Here is a 24,417-nt window from a genome sequence, read left to right as displayed (position 1 = left end):
GGCACTCCTCCCTCCACAGGGATCGTGGTGAGTTTTGAAACAGCACAAATCATAGCATCCACTTTAGGGAAACGTAGAAGTTCCTTGGCCATGGGCTCCAGTGGGTATAGGGCTTCTAGTGCCCGTCCCCCTTTAAAACTGGCCTCTGGAGCATTCCATTACAGGTCAATCAGTTCTTTGATGGGCTCCAACATAGGAAAATAGCATGAGGCTTTACAGAGGTACACCAACATGGGATTCTTTTTCGGTTCCGATGTAGGTTCCGTGCCTGGGAGACCCAGTGTCTTCATAGTTTGGGACACGAGGGCTTGTAATTCATCCTTGTGGAAGAATCAGAGTATGGTCCGGTATGGCTCCATCCCTGGAGGGATTTCCTCTTCTTCTAGGGCAGGGGTCAGGAACCTTTCTGGCTGAGAGAGCCATAAATGCCACATATTTTAAAATGTAATTCCACGAGAGCCATACAATATGTTTAAAACTAAATACAAGTAAATGTGTGCATTTTATGTAAGATCACACTTTTAAAGTACAATAAGTCTCTGAAAATATTACACCAGGCCTTAAGACACCAATACATCTCCTATTAGGAAAACGGACCAAGTCAGGCTGCTATAGAGTCCTACACAGAAACTACACGCCAGCAGAAAACCTCACTTGAATCACGTGCTGTCCCTCACCTAACATAGAATAAAGAGACCAAAACGCATAACAAGAAGGATGCAGAAAAAACTGAATTGGAAACTGCAACAAGCCAGAGTCTCTGTATGCAGTGTAACAAAGGAAAAAAGAAACATTACCCATCCTTATAAAACAAATCAAGAAATATAAAATCATCAGCAGTAAAACTGTACTAACAAAAAGAACATATTTCGAAACAGCTGATGAGTGGAATATCCAATAATTAAAAACTCATATAAAACATTTCCAGATACCAACAAAATATTTCAAAATAGCAGACACAAAGACCCAGTAATGAAAAATAATAAGGATACAAAAATTATTTTGCTCTGCATACCTGGGAACTTTTGATATCCAGGTGTCCTGAGATTGTTCTGAATTAGCAGGAGGCGGGGTGGTTTGCTTGGAACTTTCTCCTCTCTCAGTCACATACCAGCACTCTCTCTCACACTGGCTCTCAATGACACACCTATACACACATGCTCTCAGTACTCACATATACACATGTTTTTTCTCTCTCACTTATATAGGCTCTTAATTACACATTTACACACATGCTGTCTATCTTTTCACGCTTACACACACACACACACAGGCTTTCAATCACATAAATACATGCTGTCTTTTTCTCTCACACACAGACTCTCATTCACATGCTTACAAACATGTCCTCTCTTTCTCTCATTTACACACAGGCTCTCAATCACATAATCACATGCTCCCTCACCTAAATCAGCTCTCAATCACACACAGACACACACATGGTCTCTCTCTCTCATTTAAACACAGGCTCTCAATCACATACTCACATGCTCCATCACCTAAACCAGCTCTCAATCACACACAGACACACATGATCTCTCTCTTACTTATACACACAGGCTCTTAATCATACATACACATGATTTCTCTCACACACAAAGGATCTCAATCATACACACATACTCTTTCACACAAACAGGTTTTCAATCACAAACTTACACATACAGGTTCCCAATGGTAAACTTACATTCATGCTCTCTCTCTCACAGGCAGGCTCTCAATCACAGACATACTCTCTTTCACATATACAGGCTCTCAATCATTCACATACATGCAATCTCTCACTCACACACACAGGATCTCAAACACACATGCTTGCTCGCTCATTCACTCTCTCTCTCCCCCACCCCCACCCCGGGAACTCGCGGCAGCAGCAGCCTCCTCCCAACACTAACCTCCTTCATTTTCAGCCCTCGCGGAGGCGAAGTCCCATCGGCCGCGGTTGAAGCTCTTCATTTTCCTCCGAGCCGCGCTGCAGTCTTCTTTTCGTCGCGCACGCACCCGATGCTCTCCACTTCCTCTTCTGGGCCGCGGGGGGGGGGGGGGCGGGAAGAAGAGGCCACACTAGCGTGGTCTCTGCTTCCTGCGCACGCACCCGATGCTCTCCACTTCCTCTTCCGGGCCGTGGGGGGGGGGGCGGGAAGAAGAGACCACACTAGCGTGGTCTCTGCTTCCCGCGCACGCACCCGATGCTCACCACTTCCTCTTCCGGACCGCGGGTGGGGGGGGCGGGAAGAAGAGAGCACGCCGGTGCCGCTGACTTCAGCTGTCCTGCCGCGTTCCGCCCGGGCTGACAGCATTTTAAGCCCGGGCGGAGGAGGACCGGGGAGCAGCTGGGTCAGCGGGGGACTGGAAAGTGTGGCGACACTTGTCTGCGAGCCAGATGCAGCCCTCAAAAGAGCCATATCTGGCTCGCGAGGCATGGGTTCCCGACCCCTGTTCTAGGGAGTCAGTTATAATTCTTATACAATTGTAAATTTGTGTTACCATTGCTTTCCGGGTACTTGACTCTGCTATTCTAGCCTTCTCTCCTAGTTCAGTTCCCTTACGTTTTATGTAACTGCGCATTCCTTTAGTTAATGGTTTCCCCAGTTCTATGTAAACCAATGTGATATTTACTTGAATGTCTGTATAGAAAATGTTTAAATAAATAAATAAATAAATCTGAAGTGTCTGGATCCCCTTCCGGGATGCTCGTGGTTAGGAGAGGCATGTTTCGAGAGCCTTGGGAGGTGCTGGGAAGGGCTTGTGCTTCCGGCAGAATTTGAGACAAGTGGACAGCTGGGGCTGGTTGCGCCTGGACAAAGGTTTGCAGCCCTTTGAAAAATTCCACCCTGGAGAAGATTCCTGGGTCCATGTTGATACCAGGAGGGATTGTAGTGGAAGCCCCGGAGGAACTTTCCTGTGGGGGCGTCGAGATGGACATAGTTAGGTCCAGGGTGCCATCATCAGTGGTTCCCGATCCCTCTCCTGGCTGTGGGAGGTCTTGATTTGGTTCTCCCTGGTTCTGTTCGCACTCCTGGCACAGGAGGGATTCTAATTCAGGCTGCGCAGCTCTCAAGTGGCAGGCTGGGGAAAGGAAGGGTCCCTTGGCCTTCTTGGATGGAGGAGCCATTGTTTGTGCACGTATAGGGATTAAAAATTCATCCATGTGAGAGTTATGCACGCGGATGCTCTTAATTGTGCGCGTCGAGAGCGCAGAAGTTATGTGCAGTACGTGCGCACAAGTTGTGCGTGCAGGCAGCGGGCTTTGTGCGCATGGCACAATTATGCGAGCAGTTGTGTGTGTGGTCTAGTTGTGTGCACCGCGGTGCACACAACTGAGATGTGTATCCCTACAGAGGCGCTCAAGTTAGGCGCCTCGGGCTTCTGGCCTGCTCCGTGTGTACAGACGGCGAGGGGGAAAAATGGCGCCGACAAACCCGGCGACAAGATGACGACCCCCCAGAGGGTCTCCACGTGTGTAGACTCTCGCACCAGATCGGGGCCTAACCAGAGGGAGGCTGCTCAACCCGATTTAAACGTCATCGAAGGAAGGTCGGTACGGCTGTTCGAGTCTTGGAGACCGGAGACTTAGAAGTAAAGTCTTCTTACCTGGTCTCGGCGCTTACCGGTCGCGTGCTGGGCGGTCTCCAGCTGCGGGGGGAGAGGGAAATACCTTCACCACAGTGTTCGAATCTGCACCCGCTGCCTTTCAGCCACCCTGGGGGCTACGTCCATGCCGGGAATCGGCTGGCGGACTAAGGCTCAACTCTGAGGGATATCGAATCGACCTCAGGCAAGTCTAGACTGGGGGAGGGACCGTTAGGTTTCACCGCAGGAGAAGCGGGGCTCTCTTCTTAAAGGTAAATTTTCTTTCTTCTTTTTTGTAAATGTTACACTATTCTCTTTTGGATAGTGTCCGCATCTGCTATGGGAGACGGAGAAATATTGAAGAGCTAAGAATGCTTCACGGGTATATGTAGGCTGACTTCAGCTTTGAAATCTGACTCCATCTCCCATCTGCTATCAGGAGAGTACAATACCCATTGGTCCTGAGTCCATCTGGCTACACGCTAGGAAATGTTGATTTGCTCCTGATTTGTTCCTCACTGTGCACCTTATTCTATTGTAAGCTGCTACTGATGTCTGATTACATGCTGCCATTCTAATATGCTGAACTCTACCTTGCGTGAATTTCTTATTCAAAAAGGCAGAAAATAAATACAAATAATAAATAAATAAACCTTCTCACAGTGGGTAAATGGACATGTATACAAGCATGCGTACGTACATACTTTTACCTGCATATTGGGCAGGCAATTTTGTAAAAACTCATTTCCCTGTTACCCACGGAAATAGCTTTGAAAACTGCCCTACCTGTGTCTAATTTTGGCCCTTTGAAAATGGTCTAGGGAAGAGCCCTTAAATCTAGGTTCCTAAAAAGCAGGTGGGGCAAGGAGCAGAGAAAGTAAGTTAGGATCTTAGCAATGATTTCCAGCACTACATACCTCACTTAAACACCTACATTTATGCAAGTGAACAGCAGACCTAAAATTAGGAGACTCGGTTTTGAGCACCTAACTTAAATGAATTTTCAGTCTAAAAACAGAGGTCCCTAATTTCAGCTAAAATGTCATCAGAGTTTAGCAGCATCTTTTGAATAACAGCCAAAAGCTGTCGTACAAATAGACCAAAAGGATAAAACAAAAAAAATTGGCTCAACAAATATCACACAAATCAGTGATATTTACCACTTTCAGTAATATATATGTAAAAATGCATAATCATAAATAGTAAGGGCACAATCACTTAATAAATTTAGTACCAAACACTGCCCCAAGAGTTACTTTTTTACATTTTTTTGGTGCTCCAAAAATGTGTCCATACATGGTGGGATTTCTCTTTATAATTGGATTCTCTGACTTTTATGACTTGTCTATGTTAATTTTTCTTTTTCACTTTCTTTATTTGTAAGATTTAATTCCTTATATTAAAATAATTTAAAAAAAAATTCTAAGATAGGTGTATGCAAATCAGACATACTGAGAAGCTAGTGATAGTAATAGAGGGGTAGAGCTGAACTAAAATTTAGTTTTTGATATCTCAACTTGTTTTATGCTTCGGTGTGGATGTGGTGTGATCTGTCTGCCTGGTGTGATCTGTCCCTGTATATGGAGTTATCTGCCTTCTGTGTTGGCTCATTCTATATAGATGACTGTGGTATGTCTGTCTGTCTTCTGTGAGTGGTGTTTCCTCCTTTCAACAACTTGAAGAGAACCTAAACTGGACTTTTGAGTGCTGGCTGGCAGTGTGATTGCCTGGTGCTTAGCAACTTATTCAAGAGCTGATTGGTTGACAAGAGACTTTGATAGCAGGCCAGGAATCCAGGACACCTTTTGTATGAATGGAAAGGTTCTGTGGTTTGAAAAGTTCTCACACCCCTCTCATTGATATTGTTCAATATAGAAATGAAAAAGTAAGCTAATAAATTAATCTTCTTTGGTTTATTTATAAAAATGCACCTTTTTGGTGGTGTCAATTAATGTCTTTGCAAAAATTGTTCACCAGTCCCCTGAGTGAGAAAAAATTGCATTGTGGCCCCTCTTGTGAAAAGGTTGGACAACTCTGCTATAGAAGCTTCTAAGGAAGAGATCTGTCCCAGGGTTCTGTTGATGTCACCCACTTATGGGCACTGCTGTCTTGTTTGTCATTTGAGAATGTTCATATTCCACATAGCAAAACTGTGTGACAAAGACATTCTCAGAGAACAAGCAGGATAGTTTGTTTTTATAGATATTAATGAAGAGCTAGAAAATGCATGTAGGAAACAATATGGAAATAAAACAAATAATGTTAATGTTATACTGAGCTTCTGAAGCATATACTTTGAATACTTAAAAAGCAATCCTTTATTCCACTCCTGCACTTTAACAGACTTCTTACCTTCCTCTAAAAGGTGGGAGAGAGTGGATGCTCTAAATCCTGTAGGTATAGCTCCCATGGTTGTCAAAGCATCAGTGGCACTCATCTGGTAAAACATAACTTATTAAGTAAATAGTTATACCCATTTCATAAGAACATAAGAAAATGCCATACTGGGTCAGACCAAGGGTCCATCAAGTCCAGCATCCTGTTTCCAACAGTGGCCAATCCAGGCCATAAGAACCTGGCAAGTACCCAAAAACTAAGTCTATTCCATGTTACCATTGCTAATGGCAGTGGCTATTCTCTAAGGGGTAGATCTTTAAAAAATACGCGATCGCGTACTTTTGTTCGCGCACCAGGCGCGAACAAAAGTACGCTGGATTTTATAAGATACGCGTGTAGCTGCGCGTATCTTATAAAATCCGGGGTTGGCGCGCGCAAGGGGGTGCACATTTGTGCAACCTGCGCGCGCCAAGCCCAGCGCGCGCTGCCTGTTCCCTCCGAGGCCGCTCCGATTTCGGAGCGGCCTCGGAGGGAACTTTCCTTCGCCCTTCCCCTCCCTTCCCCTACCTAACCCACCCCCCGGCCCTATCTAACCCCCCCCCCACCTTTGTCGGCAAAGTTACGCCTGCTTTTGCGCGCGCCGGCCGGCAGCCCCGCTCCGTCCTCAGGTCCCGGGGGCTGGTCCGGAGGCCTCGACCACGCCCCCGGGCCGGCGCCACGCCCCCGAGCCTGCCCCCGAAACGCTGCGTCATTTCGGGAATGCCCCCGGACACGCCCCCTCCCGCCCCTTTTCGAAAGCTCCGGGACTTACGCGCATCCCGGGGCTTTACGCGTGCCGGCGCGCGAGGGCTCTGCGCGCATAAAATCCGCCCCTATGTGAACTTAATAGCAGGTAATGGACTTCTCTTCCAAGAACTTATCCAATCCTTTTTTAAACACTGCTATACTAACTGCATTAACCACATCCACTGGCAACAAATTCCAGAGTTTAATTGTGCGTTGAGTAAAAAAGAACTTTCTCCGATTAGTTTTAAATGTGCCCCATGCTAACTTCTTTCTAACGTCGTTCTACTATCCGAAAGAGTAAATAACCGATTCACATCTACCCATTCTAGACCTCTCATAATTTTAAACATCTCTATCATATCCCCCCTCAGCCGTCTCTTCTCCAAGCTGAAAAGTCCTAACCTCTTTAGTCTTTACTCATAGGGGAGCTGTTCCATTCCCCTTATCATTTTGGTAGCCCTTCTCTGTACCTTCTCCATCGCAATTATATCTTTTTTGAGATGCGGCAACCAGAATTGTACACAGTATTCAAGGTGCGGTCTCACCATGGAGCGATACAGAGGCATTATGACATTTTCCGTTTTATTCACCATTTCCTTTCTAATAATTCCCAACATTCTGTTTGCTTTTTTTACTGCCGCAGCACACTGAACTGACGATTTCAATATGTTATCCACTATGACGCCTAGATCTCTTTCTTGGGTTGTAGCACCTAATATGGAACCCAACATTGTGTAATTATAGCATGGGTTATTTTTCCCTATATGCATCACCTTGCACTTATCCACATTATATTTCATCTGCCATTTGGATGCCCAATTTTCCAGTCTCACAAGGTCTTCCTGCAATTTATCACAATCTGCTTGTGATTTAACTACTCTGAACAATTTTGTGTCGTCTGCAAATTTGATTATCTCACTCGTCGTATTTCTTTCCAGATCATTTATAAATATATTGAAAAGTAAGGGTCCCAATACAGATCCCTGAGGCACTCCACTGTCCACTCCCTTCCACTGAGAAAATTGTCCATTTAATCCTACTCTCTGTTTCCTGTCTTTTAGCCAGTTTGCAATCCATGAAAGGACATCGCCACCTATCCCATGACTTTTTACTTTTCCTAGAAGCCTCTCATGAGGAACTTTGTCAAACGCCTTCTGAAAATCCAAGTATACTACATCTACAGGTTCACCCTTATCCACATGTTTATTAACTCCTTCAAAAAAGTGAAGCAGATTTGTGAGGCAAGACTTGCCCTGGGTAAAGCCATGATGACTTTATTCCATTAAACCATGTCTTTCTATATGTTCTGTGATTTTGATGTTTAGAACACTTTCCACTAGGGATGTGAATCGTTTTTTAACGATTTAAATTATCGTCTGATAATTTTAAAATCGTCATTAATCGGTAAGGGACTCGATACAATAGGAATTCCCTCGATTTATCGTGAAAAATCGTTAAATCACTGTTCAGCTCATCATTTATTTTTAGTTATCTCCACTGTTTTTTTTTAGTTATCTCCACTGTTCAGCTCATCATTTATTTTTAGTTATCTCCACATGAATCCATGTTATTTGACAGCCCACCTGTTTGATTGTTCCACTTGTGGATGCATTAATTCTTTAGCCCATGCATTACTCATAACCAGGCACATAAACATTGGTCCCTGATACCTGTATATCCCAAATTAACACATCATTTATTCTTAGTTATTCTCTACATGTTTCACGTATCATAACGAGTTACTGTTGTCTTTACATATATATTTTATACTATTCTATTTATTATTTATTTTATTTCAAGTTAGTTATTTACACCATTATCTATTTTATTACATGTTATTTACTATATAGATTCTCGTCATTTGATGAGTCACTGTTGTTTATTTAATATTTATTCTCATGTTCTGAAACTCCGTTTATTGTAACGCCTCACCGCGATTGTTTTGTTTTATGTAAACCGACCTGATTTGATATTTGTATCGAGAACATCGGTATATAAAAATGCTAAATAAATAAATAAATAAATAAATAAATCGAGTACGGGAATTATTTGGGGGGGGGCGGGAAAACCGACACACCAAAACAACCCCTAAACCCACCCCGACCCTTTAAAACCAATCCTTTACCCTCCCCCACCCTCCCGAACCCCCCAAAATGTTAAATTACCTGGTGGTCCAGTGGAGGGGGGTCCCGGCGCGATCTCCAGCTCTCGGGCCATCGGCGCCATTTTGGCTACCACTGATAAAAATGGCGCCATTGGCCCGATAAAAAAACCCCCACCCCGACCCTTTACAAATTACCCCTTTGCTTCTCCCACCCTCCCTACCCCCCCCCCAAAAAAACCTTTTACATGTACCTGGTGGTCTAGCGGGGGGTCCGGGAGCCATCCCTTCAATCATACCCTCGGTGCCAGTGGCGGTGCTGGACTGGTTTCAAAATGGCGCCGATCGCCTTTGCCCTCACAATGTCACAGGAAGAAAGCTCCCTGTGACAAAGTGAGGGCAAAGGCAATCGACTGCCACCATCGGTGGTTTTTAAATATGCGAGCATGTGTGCACACGAGTACTCATATTTTATAACCTGTGCATATCATTTGAACATAAGTTATAAAATACTATAGCAACTTTGCACGCACCCATATACATGGGAGCAGCTTTGAAAGTTATCCTCCCTGTGTATTAGCATGCAATTTTATATTTAATTCACCATTCTCCAGGAAGCCAGTGTAATTCAAACAGGGTTCGAATAATATGCATTCATAATGCCTGTCCTGAGATAACCCAAGTAGCTGAATTTTGTATGATTTGTAGAGCTCTTAAAGCAGTGGCTGGCATTCTCAGATAGATAGAATTATAGTAATCTATACTTGGTAAAATTAAAGCTGAACCACAGCTTGAAAACTAGAATGATTGTTATGGTTCCACCTGCCATGCAGCCTCACTGTACCCTAATCCAGTCAACTGTGACACCTCCCGACCAGCAGAGGCCTCCAATAAGCTGTTCCAAACTACTCGAGCCATCTACTCACTAGCCACCTGACTCAGCCTGTGATGCAGCAGCCTTTTCTCCACCAGAGGTCCTCAGTGAGTTTAATCTCTAGCCTTGCATTGCTGCCTACACCACACCTAAGCTCAAGCCCCATTTAACTCTGGAATTGTGGGTTAGAATAACATAATATTATCTTTTGTAGAAAGCATTGGGGAGAAAATCGGAAAAGATTCGGAAATAAGAAGAAAAACATTTGTAATTGAGGAAAACTACACTATCAAACAACACTGGTGAAGCGTTTAAATATGACGAGTCACACAAATTGTTATGAATAGAGTTACTGTTCAATGCTGCTCCCCCAAGGGGAGGAGCTAGCAATTTGTAATACTCCATAGGCGGAGTTAATGACCTATTGTGAGTTGGCTTCCACAGAGTGGCAGTCTGTATGATACCGCTCAGCAGTGTAAGGAATAAACACTTAGGGGCGGATTTTAAAAGGCCTGCGCGCCGGCAGCCTATGCATAAGTCCCGGGGCTTTCAAAAAGGGGCGGGAGGGGGCGTGTCCGGGGGCGTTCCCGAAATGACACGGCGTTTCGGGGGCGGGCCGCGGCGTTTCGGGGGCGGGCCCAGGGGCGTGGCACCAGCCTGGGGCGTGGTCGAGGCCTCCGGACCAGCCCCCGGGACTGGAGGGCGGAGCGGGGCTGCCGGCCGGCACGCGCAAAGTTACGCCTGCAACTTTGCCGACAAAGGTAGGGGGGGTTTAGATAGGGCCGGGGGAGTGGGTTAGGTAGGGAAAGGGAGGGGAAGGTGGGGGGAGGGCGAAGGAAAGTTCCCTCCGAGGCCGCTCCGAAATCGGAGCGGCCTCGGAGGGAACAGGCAGCGCGCGCTGGGCTCGGCGCGTGCAGGTTGCACAAATGTGCACCCCCTTGCGCGCACCAACCCCAGATTTTATAAGATACGTGCGGCTACGCGCGTATCTTATAAAATCCAGCGTGCGCGAACAAAAGTACGCAATCGCGTATTTTTTTAAAGATCTACCCCTTAATGTAAATTGGTGAATCCTTGGGCCGATGGCAGATGACAGCGCCCCCAGGAGGATATCCTGAGAGGGACCACCGGCTAGGCTGGAGTATGGAGACAAACACAGATAGTTCTTTATTAGACAGGAAGTAGAACCACCAGAGGTGGCAGTAGTGAGCTGATGTGCCCTGCAGGGTTGAAGTCCCTCAGATACTGGAATTGCGATCTCTGAGTTGCTGAGCTGTAGAGAGATACTATAGGTAGTGAGTAGACAGGGTATGCTGGATACATAACCAGTAGTAGATGATACACTCACAATTGTAGATCTCTGTAATGGCTTCTATACAACAGAGAGTCTTCAGTATATTCAGGAACAGGAGCCGTAGGCGAGTACTGGTTCCTATATGCAGTCTGGAATAAGAACTCACAATCTCCGTACCTGTGATAACGTCTTAGACAGAAGAGAGTCTTCCGAGATTAGGAACATAGGCCCTCGAGGAGCGAGTACCGGTTCCTATCTGTAATAGAACTCACAGTGTTCACATCTGCGATCGCTTTCAGGCAGTAAGGAGTCTTCTGTAGCCCCTCGAGAAGCGAGTACCGGATCCCGTCTTAGCAATCTGAAATCAAGAAGAGAGAGCGAGGCCCCCGAGGAGCGGGTACTCCTGGTAAGTACAAGGCAGAGTAGCTTGGGCGAATCGTATCTGAGAAGGGTATGATTCGAGTCCTTGCTAACTCGATTCGTAGTTGCAAAGGCCTTTTAAGGTGGAAGCGGATGACGTCACTACGAGGGGACGCCCCCAAGGTTCGCGCCCTTGCCGGTACAAACTCTGGAGCGCGCGCGCACGCCCTTACATCATCAGGAACATGGCGAATCCGCAGCGGCAGGCCAACCCAGGGATTCCAGAGACACGCGGCAGGGAGACGCCGCGGCTGCAAGCTGTCCCTCAGACCTGGAGGGAGTCGCCACACAAGTAGAGAGGGTGGAGCGAGGGCGAAGAGCAGGCATGAACGCAACAGTTACAGACCAATTGTAACAATTCTTGAATGTATAAAGACATTTTTGTAATGTTAAGAGATGAAGATCTTGTGAAAAAACAGTAATAGAAATGGTGTAATTCAGCACTTAGGTTTTAAGTAGTGGATTTCAAATAATCCCTCAGGAAACTCTGTAGGAGCGAAACAAATAGGATCCTATATTGTTGGGTATGGGTGTTTTAAATGGTATGAATGATATAGTGTGCATGTGTTATATTTATTTATTTATTTATTTAATATACCGACGTTCGATCGAGATATCACATCGGTTTCCAGATAACTAAAAGAATAGGGTAGTAACAGCCCTATTTTACATTATAACATTGTAATAAATATAATAAATTATAACATTGTAATAAATATAACGAATTATAACAGAAATAACAGGATTACATGGAACATTTGATATAGTATATAACATATGTACATAAATGACTTGTTGATGAGGATAATTTAAGGTTAAGGTTAGCAGGGAGGGTTGAAGGGGGGAGGAGGGGGGGATAGGTGGGAGGAAGGTGGTGCAAGGGAGGGAAGATGGTGACGCGAGATGCTTGTGTAGGGGGCGTGGTGTGTTGCAGTTGCATTTGGGCAGGTTACGTGTCAGGTGGGAAAGCTTTTAGGAACAGCCATGTTTTGAGGTGTTTTTTGAAGACTTGCAATGAAGGTTCATTTCTGAGACAGGTGGGGAGGGAGTTCCATAAGGTGGGGCCCGCTATTGTTATGGCTCGTTTGCGGGTGACGTTGAGGTATGCAGATTTGAGATTGGGGACGGCTAGGAGGCCAGTGTTGGTGGATCTGAGAGTTCTTTGTGTAGGGTAAGGATGTATTCCGTTGTTTAGCCAGTTCATATTGTTGTTGTTTATTTTTTTGTGCATGAGGGTGAGGGTTTTATACTGGATTCTTTGTGTAATGGGTAGCCAGTGGAGTTCTTTGAGAGTGGGTGTGATGTGGGAGGATTTGTTTTTTGTTAGAGATGATTCTGGCGGCAGCGTTCTGTAGCACTTGGAGGGGTTTGATGTGGATTTCTGGTAGGCCGAGGAGGAGGGAGTTACAGTAGTCAAGTTTTGCGAAGATAATTGATTGAAGGACTGTTCGGAAATCGTGCTCTTGGAGAAGGGGTTTGAGTTTTTTTAGTGTCTGAAGTTTGAAGAATCCATCCTTGATTGTATTGGAGATGTGTCGTTTAAAGTTGAGTTGGCTGTCGATTGTTACGCCTAGGTTTCTTGTGGACGGCGTGGGTGAGATTTGTGGCACTCCCGGGTTGGTTGAGCTTCCTGGGTGGTCGGAGGGGGTGCACTTGAGTGGATGAGAGGGACGGTCATCGTGGATGTGAATGATTTCTGTTTTGGCTTGGTTGAGGCATAGTGATAATTGAGATAGCAAGTGGGATAAATTTGAGCTGAGTTTGTTCCATTTTTCCATGGTTAGTTGGATGGACTTGTTTATGGGGAGTAATATTTGTATGTCGTCTGCATAGATGAAGTAGGTGAGGTTTGCCTCTGAAAGGTATTTGCATAGTGGGATGAGGTAAATGTTAAATAGGGTTGAGGATAGGGAAGAACCTTGTGGGACTCCATGAGTGAGGGGCACTTGAGAGGATTCAGATGAGTTCGTCTTGACGATGTAGGATCTGTTTGAGAGGTAGGAGTTGAACCATTTGATTGTGGTGTCTTGGAGACCAATTTCTTTAAGTCTGGTGAGGAGAGTTCTGTGATTGATGGTGTCAAAGGCGGCGGATATATCAAGAAGTATCAGGAGGAACGATTTGCCTTTGTCGCGGCCTCTGAGGATGGTATCAGTGAGAGAGAGGAGGAGGGTTTCAGTGCTGAAGAATTTTCTGAAACCATGTTGTGCAGGCTGTAGTACATTATAGGTTTCAAGGTGTTCTGTGAGTTGATTGTTGACTGTTTTTTCGATGATTTTTGCTAGGAATGGGAGGTTGGAGACTGGTCTGTAATTTGCTGGGTCGGATTTGTCGAGTTGAGGTTTTTTGATGATTGGTTTGATGATGGCGTTTTTGAGTTTTTCTGGGAAGATTCCTTGTTCTAGGGATAAGTTAATGATGCAGGTTATTGGTTTGACAATAATCTCTCTGATGAGTTTTAGGGTTTTGATGGGGATGGGGTCTAGAGGGTGGGATGCAGGGTTGGTTTTTCTGATGATAGGTTCGATTTCTGTGGAAGCAACGGGTGTGAATTGTGACCATGTGTGGATGGGAGGGGGGATGTCAATTGGGTCGTTGTAGTTTTGGGGATATATGGGGTATTATGATGGGTTTTAGATGACATGATGGTATACTATTTTGTATAAGTAAAAATGTTTGTATAAGCGAAATAGTAATAAAGAATTAAAATAGAAAAAACAGTTTCCTTTATGTGTAAGGATATAGTATTGTATTAGGAAACTTAGTTCCTTCAGTGTTACTATACCAAGGGGATGTACAAGGACATGGGGATATCTACAGACACTCATATACCACTGGCTGTGTTGCATAATAATCCTATTTCAGTTGCCACTTACCATGCGGATGTAATGGACTGGTGGAGAGAGGGTTTGCAATTTTTGGGCCAACTATAGGGTGATGAGAGATGGATCACCTTTGATAACTTACAGGAGGAATTTGAACTGCGAGATGGTTCAAGGGAGACTTATTATGGGATAAGGGCCCAGTTAAGTAACTGGGAAGGTGTGGCATGGACGCGACAGATGCCCTCACAGGTAGAACAGGCCCTCATAGCGACAGGATCAGGAAAGAAAAGAACTGCCTCTCTATATTGGAGAAATTACTTACCTGATAATTACTTACCGTACCTTAGATATACCCCTGGAGTGACCTCAGCCATTCAGTATTCTCTTCAAAAGCCATTGTGGACATACTATTGAAAAACTTGAATAAAATTTGAATTCAACTTAATAACCTGATTAAAACACTAGTGACCGTAACTGTACTCAACCAAACATAAATCCCAGCAATATTATAGATGCCCTCATCTAGGGATATGGCGACGGCTTACCCGTAACTTCTTGGAATTGAGATTCACCTCATGGGCAATTCCTTGGCACCATACATGGGCAGCCGTGGGCGAAATGCTGAGTCCATCTGTCTACACTAAGCAAAAAGAAATTATCAGGTAAGTAATTTCTCCATTTCCTAGTGTGTAGCCAGATGGACTTAGGACCAATGGGATGTACAAAAGCTACTCCCAAATGGGGTGGGAGGCTGCCCGCAGTCCAGTTAGCACCACCCTTGTAAAGGCTGTGTCCTCTCAGGCCTGGACGTCCAGGCGATAGAACCTGGGGAAGGTATGCAAGGAGGACCACATCGCTACTCGGCAGATGTCGACAGGAGACAGAAGCTTAGCTTCCGCCAAGGATATTGCCTAGGCCCTAGTGGAATGAGCTTTAACCTGAAGGGGGTAAAGGCTTCCTTGCCTCTACATAAGCTCCCGTGATCACTTCCTTGATCCAGTGAGCTATGGTAGCTCGTGAAACTGCTTTGCCTTGTTTTCTTCCACCGTGAAGAATAAACAATCAGTCCCTCTTGCGCACCAATTCTGAACGTTCCAGATACCGTACTAAAAGCCTGCTGACGTTTAAGTGGCATAGGAGGCGGTAGTCTTCCGTGGCCTTGCGTCTATCTAGGGATGGTAAGGAAATAGACTAGTTCAGTTGAAACTCCAAGACTACCTTTGGCAAGAAGGAAGGAACGGTGTGAAGCTGTACCGTTCCTGGAGTAAACCGGAGGAACAGCTCCCAACATGACAGAGCCTGTAGTTCAGAGATGTGTAGTTCAGAGCATATCGCCACCAAGAATACAGTCTTCAGTGTTAACAGGCATAGAGACAGACTGTGCAGCAGCTGAAAGGAAAGCCCTGCTAAAACGTCCAATACTAGAATGAGGTTCCATAGGTAGACTGGCCATTTTAAGGGTGGTTGGAGATGTTTAACCCCTTTAAGGAAACAGGCCGAGTCCAGATGCATCGACAGGCGGGCTCTGTTCACCTCACCCCTGAAACAAGAGATAGCCGCCTCCTGGACTTCAAGGAGTTGAGGGACAACCCTTTGTTCAAGCCATCCAGTAAAAATTCCAGAATCATGGGGCCCTTGGTCGTCCGAGGGGGCACCCCGCTTTCCTCGCATCAGACCTCAAATATTCTCCAGATCCACATGTACGCCAAGGATGTCGAGAACTTCCATGCACAGAGCAAGGTGGTGATTACTGCCGCCGAATATCCACGCTTCGTCAGGCGAGCCCTCTCAAGGGCCAGACCGTAAGGCAAAACCAAGTTGGGTTCTTGTGAAGGATCGGACCCTGTTGATGAAGGTCCCTGTGCAGGGGGAGGCATAGAAGCCTCCACATGTCTGCATACCATGGGCATCTGGGCCAAACCGGGGCCACCAGGACGACTAATCCTCTGTGGCGTTCGATCTTGCGAATGACCTTGCCCAGCAGAAGCCACGGAGGGAAGGCGTACAGTAAGTCCTCTGGCCAGGTCTAGACAAGGGCGTCAATCCCTTGGGAGCGCTGATCTCTTCTTCTGACTGAAGAATCGGGGGACCTTTGCATTGTGAGAAGTGGATGGGAGGCCCCAGCGATCTACTAGAAACTGGAAGGTTCTGGTCAACAACCTCCATTCCCCTGGATCCAGACTCTCCCTACTGAGAAAGTCTGCTCTGATGTTGTCTTTTCCCACGATGTGGGAGGCCAAGATCCCTTGTAGATTTATCTCTGCCCATTCCAAAAGGGGGTCTATTTCCAGAGACACTTGGTGGCTTTTGGTTCCCCAGGCAGTTGATGTAAGCTACCGTTGTTGCATGGTCTGACATCATGTGGACCCCCTGGCCCTGGACTCTGTGGCTAACTTGCATGCATGCTAATATGACAGCTCGGGCTTCCAGGTGGTTTATGCTCCAGTGTGTCTCTTCCTTGGTCCATTGCCCCTGGGTTTTCAGTTCCTGACAGTGAGCTCCTAATTCTCGGAGGCTCGCGTCCGTCATGAGGACTAGCCAGTTTGGTGGGGCCAGGCTTACACCCTTGCTTAGATGAACTTCCTGTAGCCACCACTGGAGCCAAGAACATATTTCCATCGGTAGGTGGAGGTGAATCGAGTAGTCTTGAGACAGTGGGTTCCAACGTGACAGCAGGGAGCATTGGTGTGGCCTCATAGGTGCCCTCGCCCACGGTACTACCTCCAGGGTTGACACCATCAGGCAGAGGACCTGGAGATAGCTCCACACCCTGGGGTGCATTGTGTTCATCAACCAACGCACTTGGCACGTCAGCTTCCTTATCCTTGAGGGAGGAAGACTTTGCCCTGCTTGGTGTTGAACCGGACTCCCAGGTACTCTAAGGACTGGGAGGGCTTGAGGCTGCTCTTGTCCATGTTCACGACCCAACCAAGTTCCTGAAGCAGGGACCTGACCCTGATAGTCACTTGGAGGCTCTCTTCCAATGACTTTGCCTGGAACAGCCAGTTGTCTAAGTAAGGGTGCACCAGGATCCCTTTTTTCCTCAGTGCCGCTGCCATGACCACCGTAATTTTGGAGAATGTTCTCGGCCAGACTGAAAGGCAATACCCAGAACTGATAATGGTGGCCCAGTACCACAAAGTGTAAGAAACACTGGCCTCCAATAGGTCCAGAGAGGTTAAGAACTCTCCCAGTTGTACGGCCATTATGATGGAGAAAAGAGATTCCATGCAGAAGTGAATTATCCGCAGATGATGACTGATGCTCTTGAGGTCCAGGATGGGGCGAAACGAACCCTCCTTCTTGGGTACAATGAAATAGATGGAATAATGTCTTGTATTTTCCTGGGGTGTAGGTATCAGGGTTATAGCCTTCAAACTGAGGAGCCTTATCAACGTAGATTCCATAGCCAGTTTCTTGTGTTGCGAGTGGCAAGGTGACGTCATGAACATGTCCCGAGGGATGCTGCGAAATTCCAGAGCGTATCCTTCTCGTATGATATCCAGTACCCATTTGTCTGACGTGATCTCGACCCACTGCTGATAGATGAGGGACTGTCGGCCCCCTATCTCCTCGTCCCATGGATGGGTCGACCAAACCTCATTGGGAAGTTCGGGTTGAACCTGAGCCCGAACCAGTTCCTCTTTTTGGTTGTCAGCTTCGAAAGGACTGAGACCTTTCCAAGGGTCGAGATGCCTGAAATGACGAGTTTCTGTAGGGCCAAAAGTGCTGGGAGCCCTTGGTCTGACCCCTCATGGGCGAGGGGTGCTGTGACCTCTTTTGCTTATCTTTCAGTAGCCGCGGCACTGGAGATTCACCCCACTTACTGGCGAACTTATCCATTTCGCTTCTGAATAGGAGGGATCCCTTAAAGGGCATCTTTGTGAGGTTTTCCTTAGAGTTCGTGTCCGCTGACCAATTTTGCAGTCATAGCTGTCTTCTGGCCGCCACCACTGAGGCTACTCCTCTGGCTAAGGTTCGCACTAGCTCAGAGCTTGCATTTGCTAGGAAGGCCATGGCAGGCTCCATCGCCTCTCTGGAATGTGCCCCTGAGCTATCTGCCTCTCTCAAGAGAAGCAGACACGAGCGAGCCACCAGGGCACAACAGGAAGCGATCTGCAGTGTCACTGCTGTCGCATCAAAGGCTTGCTTAAGGATGGACTCCAACTGCCTATCTTGCGCATCCTTCAAAGCTGCTCCTCTCTCTACTGGGATGGTTGTTCGCTTCAAAATGGCGCAGACCAGGGCGTCCACTTTCGGCAAACGCAGGCATTCTCTGGTTGCTGGGTCCAGAGAGTACATGGCCTCCAATGCCCGACCTCCTTTAAAGCTGGCTTCCGGGGTGTCCCACTCCAGGTCAATCAACTCCTGGATGACTTCCAGCATCGGGAAATAGCAAGAGGCTTTCCGTAGAGACATCAGGATGGGATTCTTCTTTGGTTCAGACATATGGTCCACGCTGGGAACTCCCAGAGTCTTCAGGGTCTGGGAGACCAGGGCCGGCAATTCATCTCTGTGGAAAAACCATAGTAGCATCCAGTATGGCTCCAAGCCTTGAGGGATTTCCCCATCCTCCAATGAGTCTGCATCCCCTTTGTCATCCGTGGTGTCTGGATCCCTGTCAGGGATACCCTTGGTGAGGCAAAGAATGTCTCGAGGCATGCTAACAGGGCTGGGAGGACAAGGCCTTCACAGCTGGGGCTCAGACCGGGCAGGGGCAGCAGCTGACTGCGCCTGTACAAAGGCCTGAAGGCCCTGAAAGAATTCCACCTAAGAAAAGGTCATCGGGTCCATACCTAGCCCAGGAGGAACTAGGGTAGGCGCCGCTTAACTGCCCTCTCCTGAAGGAGATGCAGCACCGGGATTGCTCAGATCTGGGGAGCTACCAGATAAGGTCATGGCTGACCTGTCATCCGACAGGGAGGGGCCAGGCTTGGAGAAGTTCTGAGAGTCTAGCCCTCCCTGGGCTTACTCACAGTGCTGACACAGGAAGGATTCTAGGTCAGACTGTGCAGCCCTAATATAGCAGGCAGCACAAAGACAGTGTTGCTTGTCCTTCTTTGTTGCCGAAGCCATAGTTCACTGTAGCTTGTGCGTTCTGCCGGCTAGCACTTGGACTCGAGTGCGCACAAATCCGCCCCGACGCATGTAAGTATAAGCGTCCAGTTGTGCGCGAATGTATGTATGTACTTATGCACGCAGGTATGCACGCAGTTATGCGCACGTTAGGCGCACAGTAGGGCCAGCCTGCACCGCGCGTACCAACGGTCTATGGGGGGAAATGGTGCAGGACTAAACTATGCGCAAGATGGTGCCGCCGTGGCCTGCCATGTGGAGTGCCCACCGAGTCTGAAGCGGGGCTTAGCCCATTGGAGGACCGCTCACCCTGCTTGGAAACCCCCTTCCTTTGTCCCAACGGGATTGAGACCATTGTCGGTATGGCACACCCAGCAAGAGACCTGAGGAAAGACTTACCATAGCCCTTCCACGTCTCTGAATTGAAGGAGTCCTACTTTTACTTACCTGGGCTCAGCGCTTACTGGCTGAGTCAGAGACAGTCTCTGGCTACGGGGACTTAGGCTGTCACTGCCACGCTTGGCTTCCTGCACCCACTACCTTTCAGCTGCTTCACCTACGAAGTCCATGATGGGAACTGGCTACCGGCCCAAGGAACACCTCTGAGGGATCTTGGAAATCGCCTCAGGAATTCTCAACTGGGGGAGGGACCATTAGGAATTACCGCTGTTTGGGACTTCGTGGACCTTATAAGTGGTGTCGGTCTCTGCGACCAGCGGAGGAGATGCAGGAGCCTTTTGTGAAGGCCACACGGAAAGGCCTGATGCAGAACATCAGGGGCGGCCTGAGAACAGAGCCGGTGGCCCACAGGTGCCAGAGACGAGGGACCAGGTGCTGGATCACTTTGAAACAGGTGAGGGGGCCAAGCCGCGGGTCTGCTGCGGTTGGCACACGTAACATATACTGGGCAGACCCGTGCATCTCACATCTTTGCTTTGTCTCCTTGGTCTATGGACCTATGTTTCTATAGCTGGCCCTCAGCGCAAGTTGTGTGATCATCTTATACATGCCACAAGGGTTTCAATTGCAACGTATTAGAAGTCGCAGCCATTAATTGTCCTTTGGTATGCTCAGGTACATGACACAGCAATCATAGAAAAGATGATTTTTTCACTCTGTAAGAAATAATTTCTGTATGATAAGGTATGGAGGCCTTATTGATGATATTTAACAGCTAAAGGTTTAGAATCACTGCAGTGAAGATGTTAACAACATCCAATCTGAACAGAAAGGAATTTCATAGTGTTTTTTGGCACATCCGAGAGACTATTAATGTTACTAGGGGAAGCTGTGGAATGACTACATTTGTATGTCAAGAGGCGTGGATTGCTCTTATAATGTTCAACATTTTTTCAAGTGTCTGTCATCTGTTTAAATAAAAAGTTTAAAAAATAAAAAATTCCTGGTTAATGCAAGAGTAGCTAATTGCAATATAAAGCTCGTCAGTATTGTATGACTATGTGCTCTACTGCTCAAAAACGTTTTGAGCATATCTAGAGCCTTATTCTGTGGAATGGATGTATACAAAGATTTAACATCCATGGTGACAAAATAGAAATCTGAACTGTTCCCGTCAAAATCATTGAATCTATTCAAAATGTGAATGGTATCTCTGATGTAAGAATCAATTTTAACAACCTAATTTTGAGAAAAGAATCTAAATAGATAGGGAGCTTTTCTAATATGGAGTCATTAGCTGTGATAATGAGTCTGCCAGGTGGCTTATTTGGATCTTTGTGCATATTTGGTAAAATGCAGATGGTTAGAAACTGAAAATGTTTTAGATTAAAAAGTTTTAACACTTGGTTATTTAAAAACTACAAGTACATTTAGTAACCTAATAAATAATCAACTGAATAGATTTAATTGAATTAGATCCTGTAGTTGACTATGAATCTCTTTGACATAGCCTTCTCGATTTTGAACTACAATGAATCCTCCTTTGTCAGCAGACTTGATAACTATAGCGAGATCTTTTTTCAAATTTGCAAGCACCAGTCATTCTGAACTCATGAAGGAGTTAATTTTCAAAAGAATTTACACATGTAAATATAACTACTATGGGCCTGATTTTACAAAGCATTTACACACTTAAAATTGGGTTTTTACACTTGTAAATGTACCTTACCCATTTAAGTGGGCTTTTGAAAATAGCTACAATATATACCATTGAATTATTCATAGGATATTCAGGTGTAAGTACATTTTAATAGGCGTAAATGGCTTTTTAAAATTGCTATGATAGTATAACTTCATTTAAAATTCTCCTGTATTGTAGCAATTTTCAAAAGACATTTACCTGCGTAAAGTGAATTTATGCGGGTAAATCCTATGGACAATTCAATGGTAAATATTGTAGTAATTTTCAAAAGCCCACTTATACATGTAAAACCAGGTTTTAAAAGGCGCATTTTAAAAGCCCTACATCCCAAAGACGGGAGATACGCGCAGAAGTTGGGCTGGCGCACATCGCACAGTTTTTAAAAGGCGTACGAGTATGTGCAAGTTTGCGCACAAATTTTTTTTTTTTTAAAGGGCGGGGCATGGATGTTCCTGGATTTTGAATGAATCCAGCATGTATTAACATGAACAAACACGCCATGAAACTTTACTTCTGCTATGGACAGCATGTAAGTCATAAAACAATAAAAACTAGGTGTGACGGAGTCACTATGCTAGACTAAGATAGGAATAAGAACGCTAGGAACCAAAGATTCAAGCGGATCCTGGGCACAGCGGCAAATGGCCCACGCCCCACCCCTTTCTGCAAGCCCTGGGACATACGCGCATCCCGGGGCTTGCGCGCGTTGCCGAGCTTATGCAAGATAGGCTCGGCAGGCAGGGGCAGCTTTTCAGGGGTTACGCTCGTATCCCTTTGAAAACCTACCCCATAGTATATCCAGAATAGCTATGAAAGCAAAAAGGGATAAATATAAGGGAGCTACAATGGAAAAGGAAAATCTTTAAGCAAAAATACATGCATTATTCTGTCAGAATGAATCATTAACCACTGTAGCTTCTACTAGAAGAAAGTCTTGTAAGAAAAAAGAGAAAAAGAAATGACAAGTTCACAAAATTTAACTTCATAGGAAAAATGCTTACCTCTGCCATGGCTTTCCTTGCAGAACTCAGCTGAGAAATGGAACCGGTCATGGAGCTGAAGGTCAGACAAAAGATTTGCAAAAATTTAATATTAAAAAGATCTTAGAAGCAAAGAGGATAACTTTCAAAACTGCTCATGTGTGCCCATTTATGCGTGTATACAGACAAATAACCAGTTTTACCAATTAGTCTACCAGTTCGCCCAGTCCATCTGCAGCTCATGAAGACCCTCCTGGCTCTTCAGCTTGAAGTCTCTCCAATTCACTCAGACCCCCTACCCAGTCAGTTTTTCACTTTTAAGATGTTTATGATCACTTACTCCTGATATTGAGCAGGAGTAAATATATGCAAGTAAGTTGCCACACTTACATTTGTAAATTACTTATAAAATAGCATCTTACTCACAGAAAAGTTGGCCCCTGGTCTGTACTTTTTTTTACATGCGTAAATTTACTCATGGACCCTGATTTACATATGTATGTTGAAGTTTTTAAAATAGCATACACTCAAGTGTATCATTATTTGACATGCGAAAGTGGTATTTTTTACATATGCAAGTTTTGAAACTTCAACTTATATTGTTTGTGTCTTTATTTTAATCCCCATAGTAAATACATTTTAGAAGTTTTGGTTTGTAAACAATGATAATTTACAATTCTTCTTGAAAAATTAGATCATTTACTTCAGACTTACAGTTTTTCACAAAGGACATGGGGCATGGAATGGCTGCCCTATGAGGAAAAGCTAAAGAAGTTAGGGCTATTCAGTCTGGAGAATAGACAACAGAGGTGGGATATGACAGAAGTTTACAAAATCATGAAAGGACTTGATCAAGTTAATATAAATTGGTTATTTACTCTCTCAAACACTAGAAGGACCAGGAGGCACTCCATGAAGTTAGCAAGAGGCTCATTTAAAACAAATCGAAGAAAATTCTTTTTCACTCAGCGCATAGTTAAACTCTGGAATTCATTGCCAGAGGATGTGGTTACAGCAGTTAGTGTAAATGGGTTTAAAAAAGGTTTGAATAAATACCTACAGGAAAAATCCATAAACTGCTACTATGATAATTAATAAGGAATAGTAGCTTGTGATTTATCTAATGTTTGGGTACTTGCCAGGTACTTGTGACTTGGATTGGCCACTATTGGAAACAAGATACTGGGCTTGATGGACCCTTGGTCTGACTCAGTGTGGTATTTCTTATGTTCTTATGACATCATTACATAAAAGAAAAATCAACCAGCAACTTCCCAAATGTCTGCTTTATATGGCACATCTGGTATATGTCACTTTGTCTAGTTTCAAAGATATATTTTGCAATTGGATGGCTTATTGTCTAGTTACTATATTACAAAGAAAAAAAATGGGAATGGAAACAAAAAGGTGAACTTTAAAAGCTCAGCATACATATCAATTGGGGGATGCTTGAAAAAGCTGGGCTCATGCGCACCAACCATATTTTTAAAAATGCCTACATATGTGCATAAATACTGCAGCATGTACATCCAAAACTTTCCAAAAAGGGGTGGGGCGTGGGCCTCTTTTAAAATCCCACAACATACATGGTAGAAGTGGGATTTGCATGCCAGGTTATTTTATCACTTGTACGCATATTTGCGTGCAAGTTATAAAATAGCTTCATCCCTGGGCGAGGGCTGATGCACACGTGCAAATGTGGCTCACACACCGGTCTGAAAGTTACCATCTAAGGAGGTAATTTTCAAAGGAGTTACGGATGTAAAAGTAGCATATATCTGGTTAAGTTTCCCACTGAATATCCCAGCCAAAGTTACCTGGATAATTTTACCCGGCTAACTTTCTACTGCCTGCACTCTTCGGAAGTAATTTTCAAAAGAAGTTATGGGTGTAAAACGTCTTTTGAAAATTGCTACTTTTCTGCACATAACTCCTTTGAAAATTCTCTTCATAAGGCTGAATTTTCAAAAAGTTTTACTTGTGTAAATGGGCTTTTGAAAATTGCTATAAGTCCCACTGAATGTACCTAGATAAAACTAGCTGGGTAAGT

The 24,417-nt window shown here is 45.3% G+C and overlaps 1 protein-coding gene across 5 annotated transcripts in view; it reads right to left on the bottom strand.

Annotated features, from left to right (window-relative positions):
- NPHP1 (nephrocystin 1) overlaps nucleotides 1–24,417 on the bottom strand; it is a 382,880-nt gene that overhangs the window by 238,148 nt on the left and 120,315 nt on the right. For 4 of the 5 annotated variants that reach the window (XM_029594329.1, XM_029594333.1, XM_029594330.1 and 1 more), the window contains exons 7-8: nucleotides 22,389–22,443; nucleotides 5,926–6,010 (exon numbers count right to left, since the gene is read on the bottom strand). In XM_029594329.1, the coding sequence (XP_029450189.1) occupies nucleotides 5,926–6,010; nucleotides 22,389–22,443 (140 nt within the window). The remainder of the gene's footprint in view (nucleotides 1–5,925; nucleotides 6,011–22,388; nucleotides 22,444–24,417) is intronic. The other variant, XM_029594331.1, reaches the window with a different exon arrangement.

The sequence above is a fragment of the Rhinatrema bivittatum genome, chromosome 3, assembly GCF_901001135.1.
Source record: "Rhinatrema bivittatum chromosome 3, aRhiBiv1.1, whole genome shotgun sequence".
Lineage (NCBI taxonomy): Eukaryota > Metazoa > Chordata > Amphibia > Gymnophiona > Rhinatrematidae > Rhinatrema > Rhinatrema bivittatum.
The sequence above is the reverse complement of the archived record's forward strand: the minus strand, read 5'-3'. Positions and strand labels throughout refer to the sequence as shown.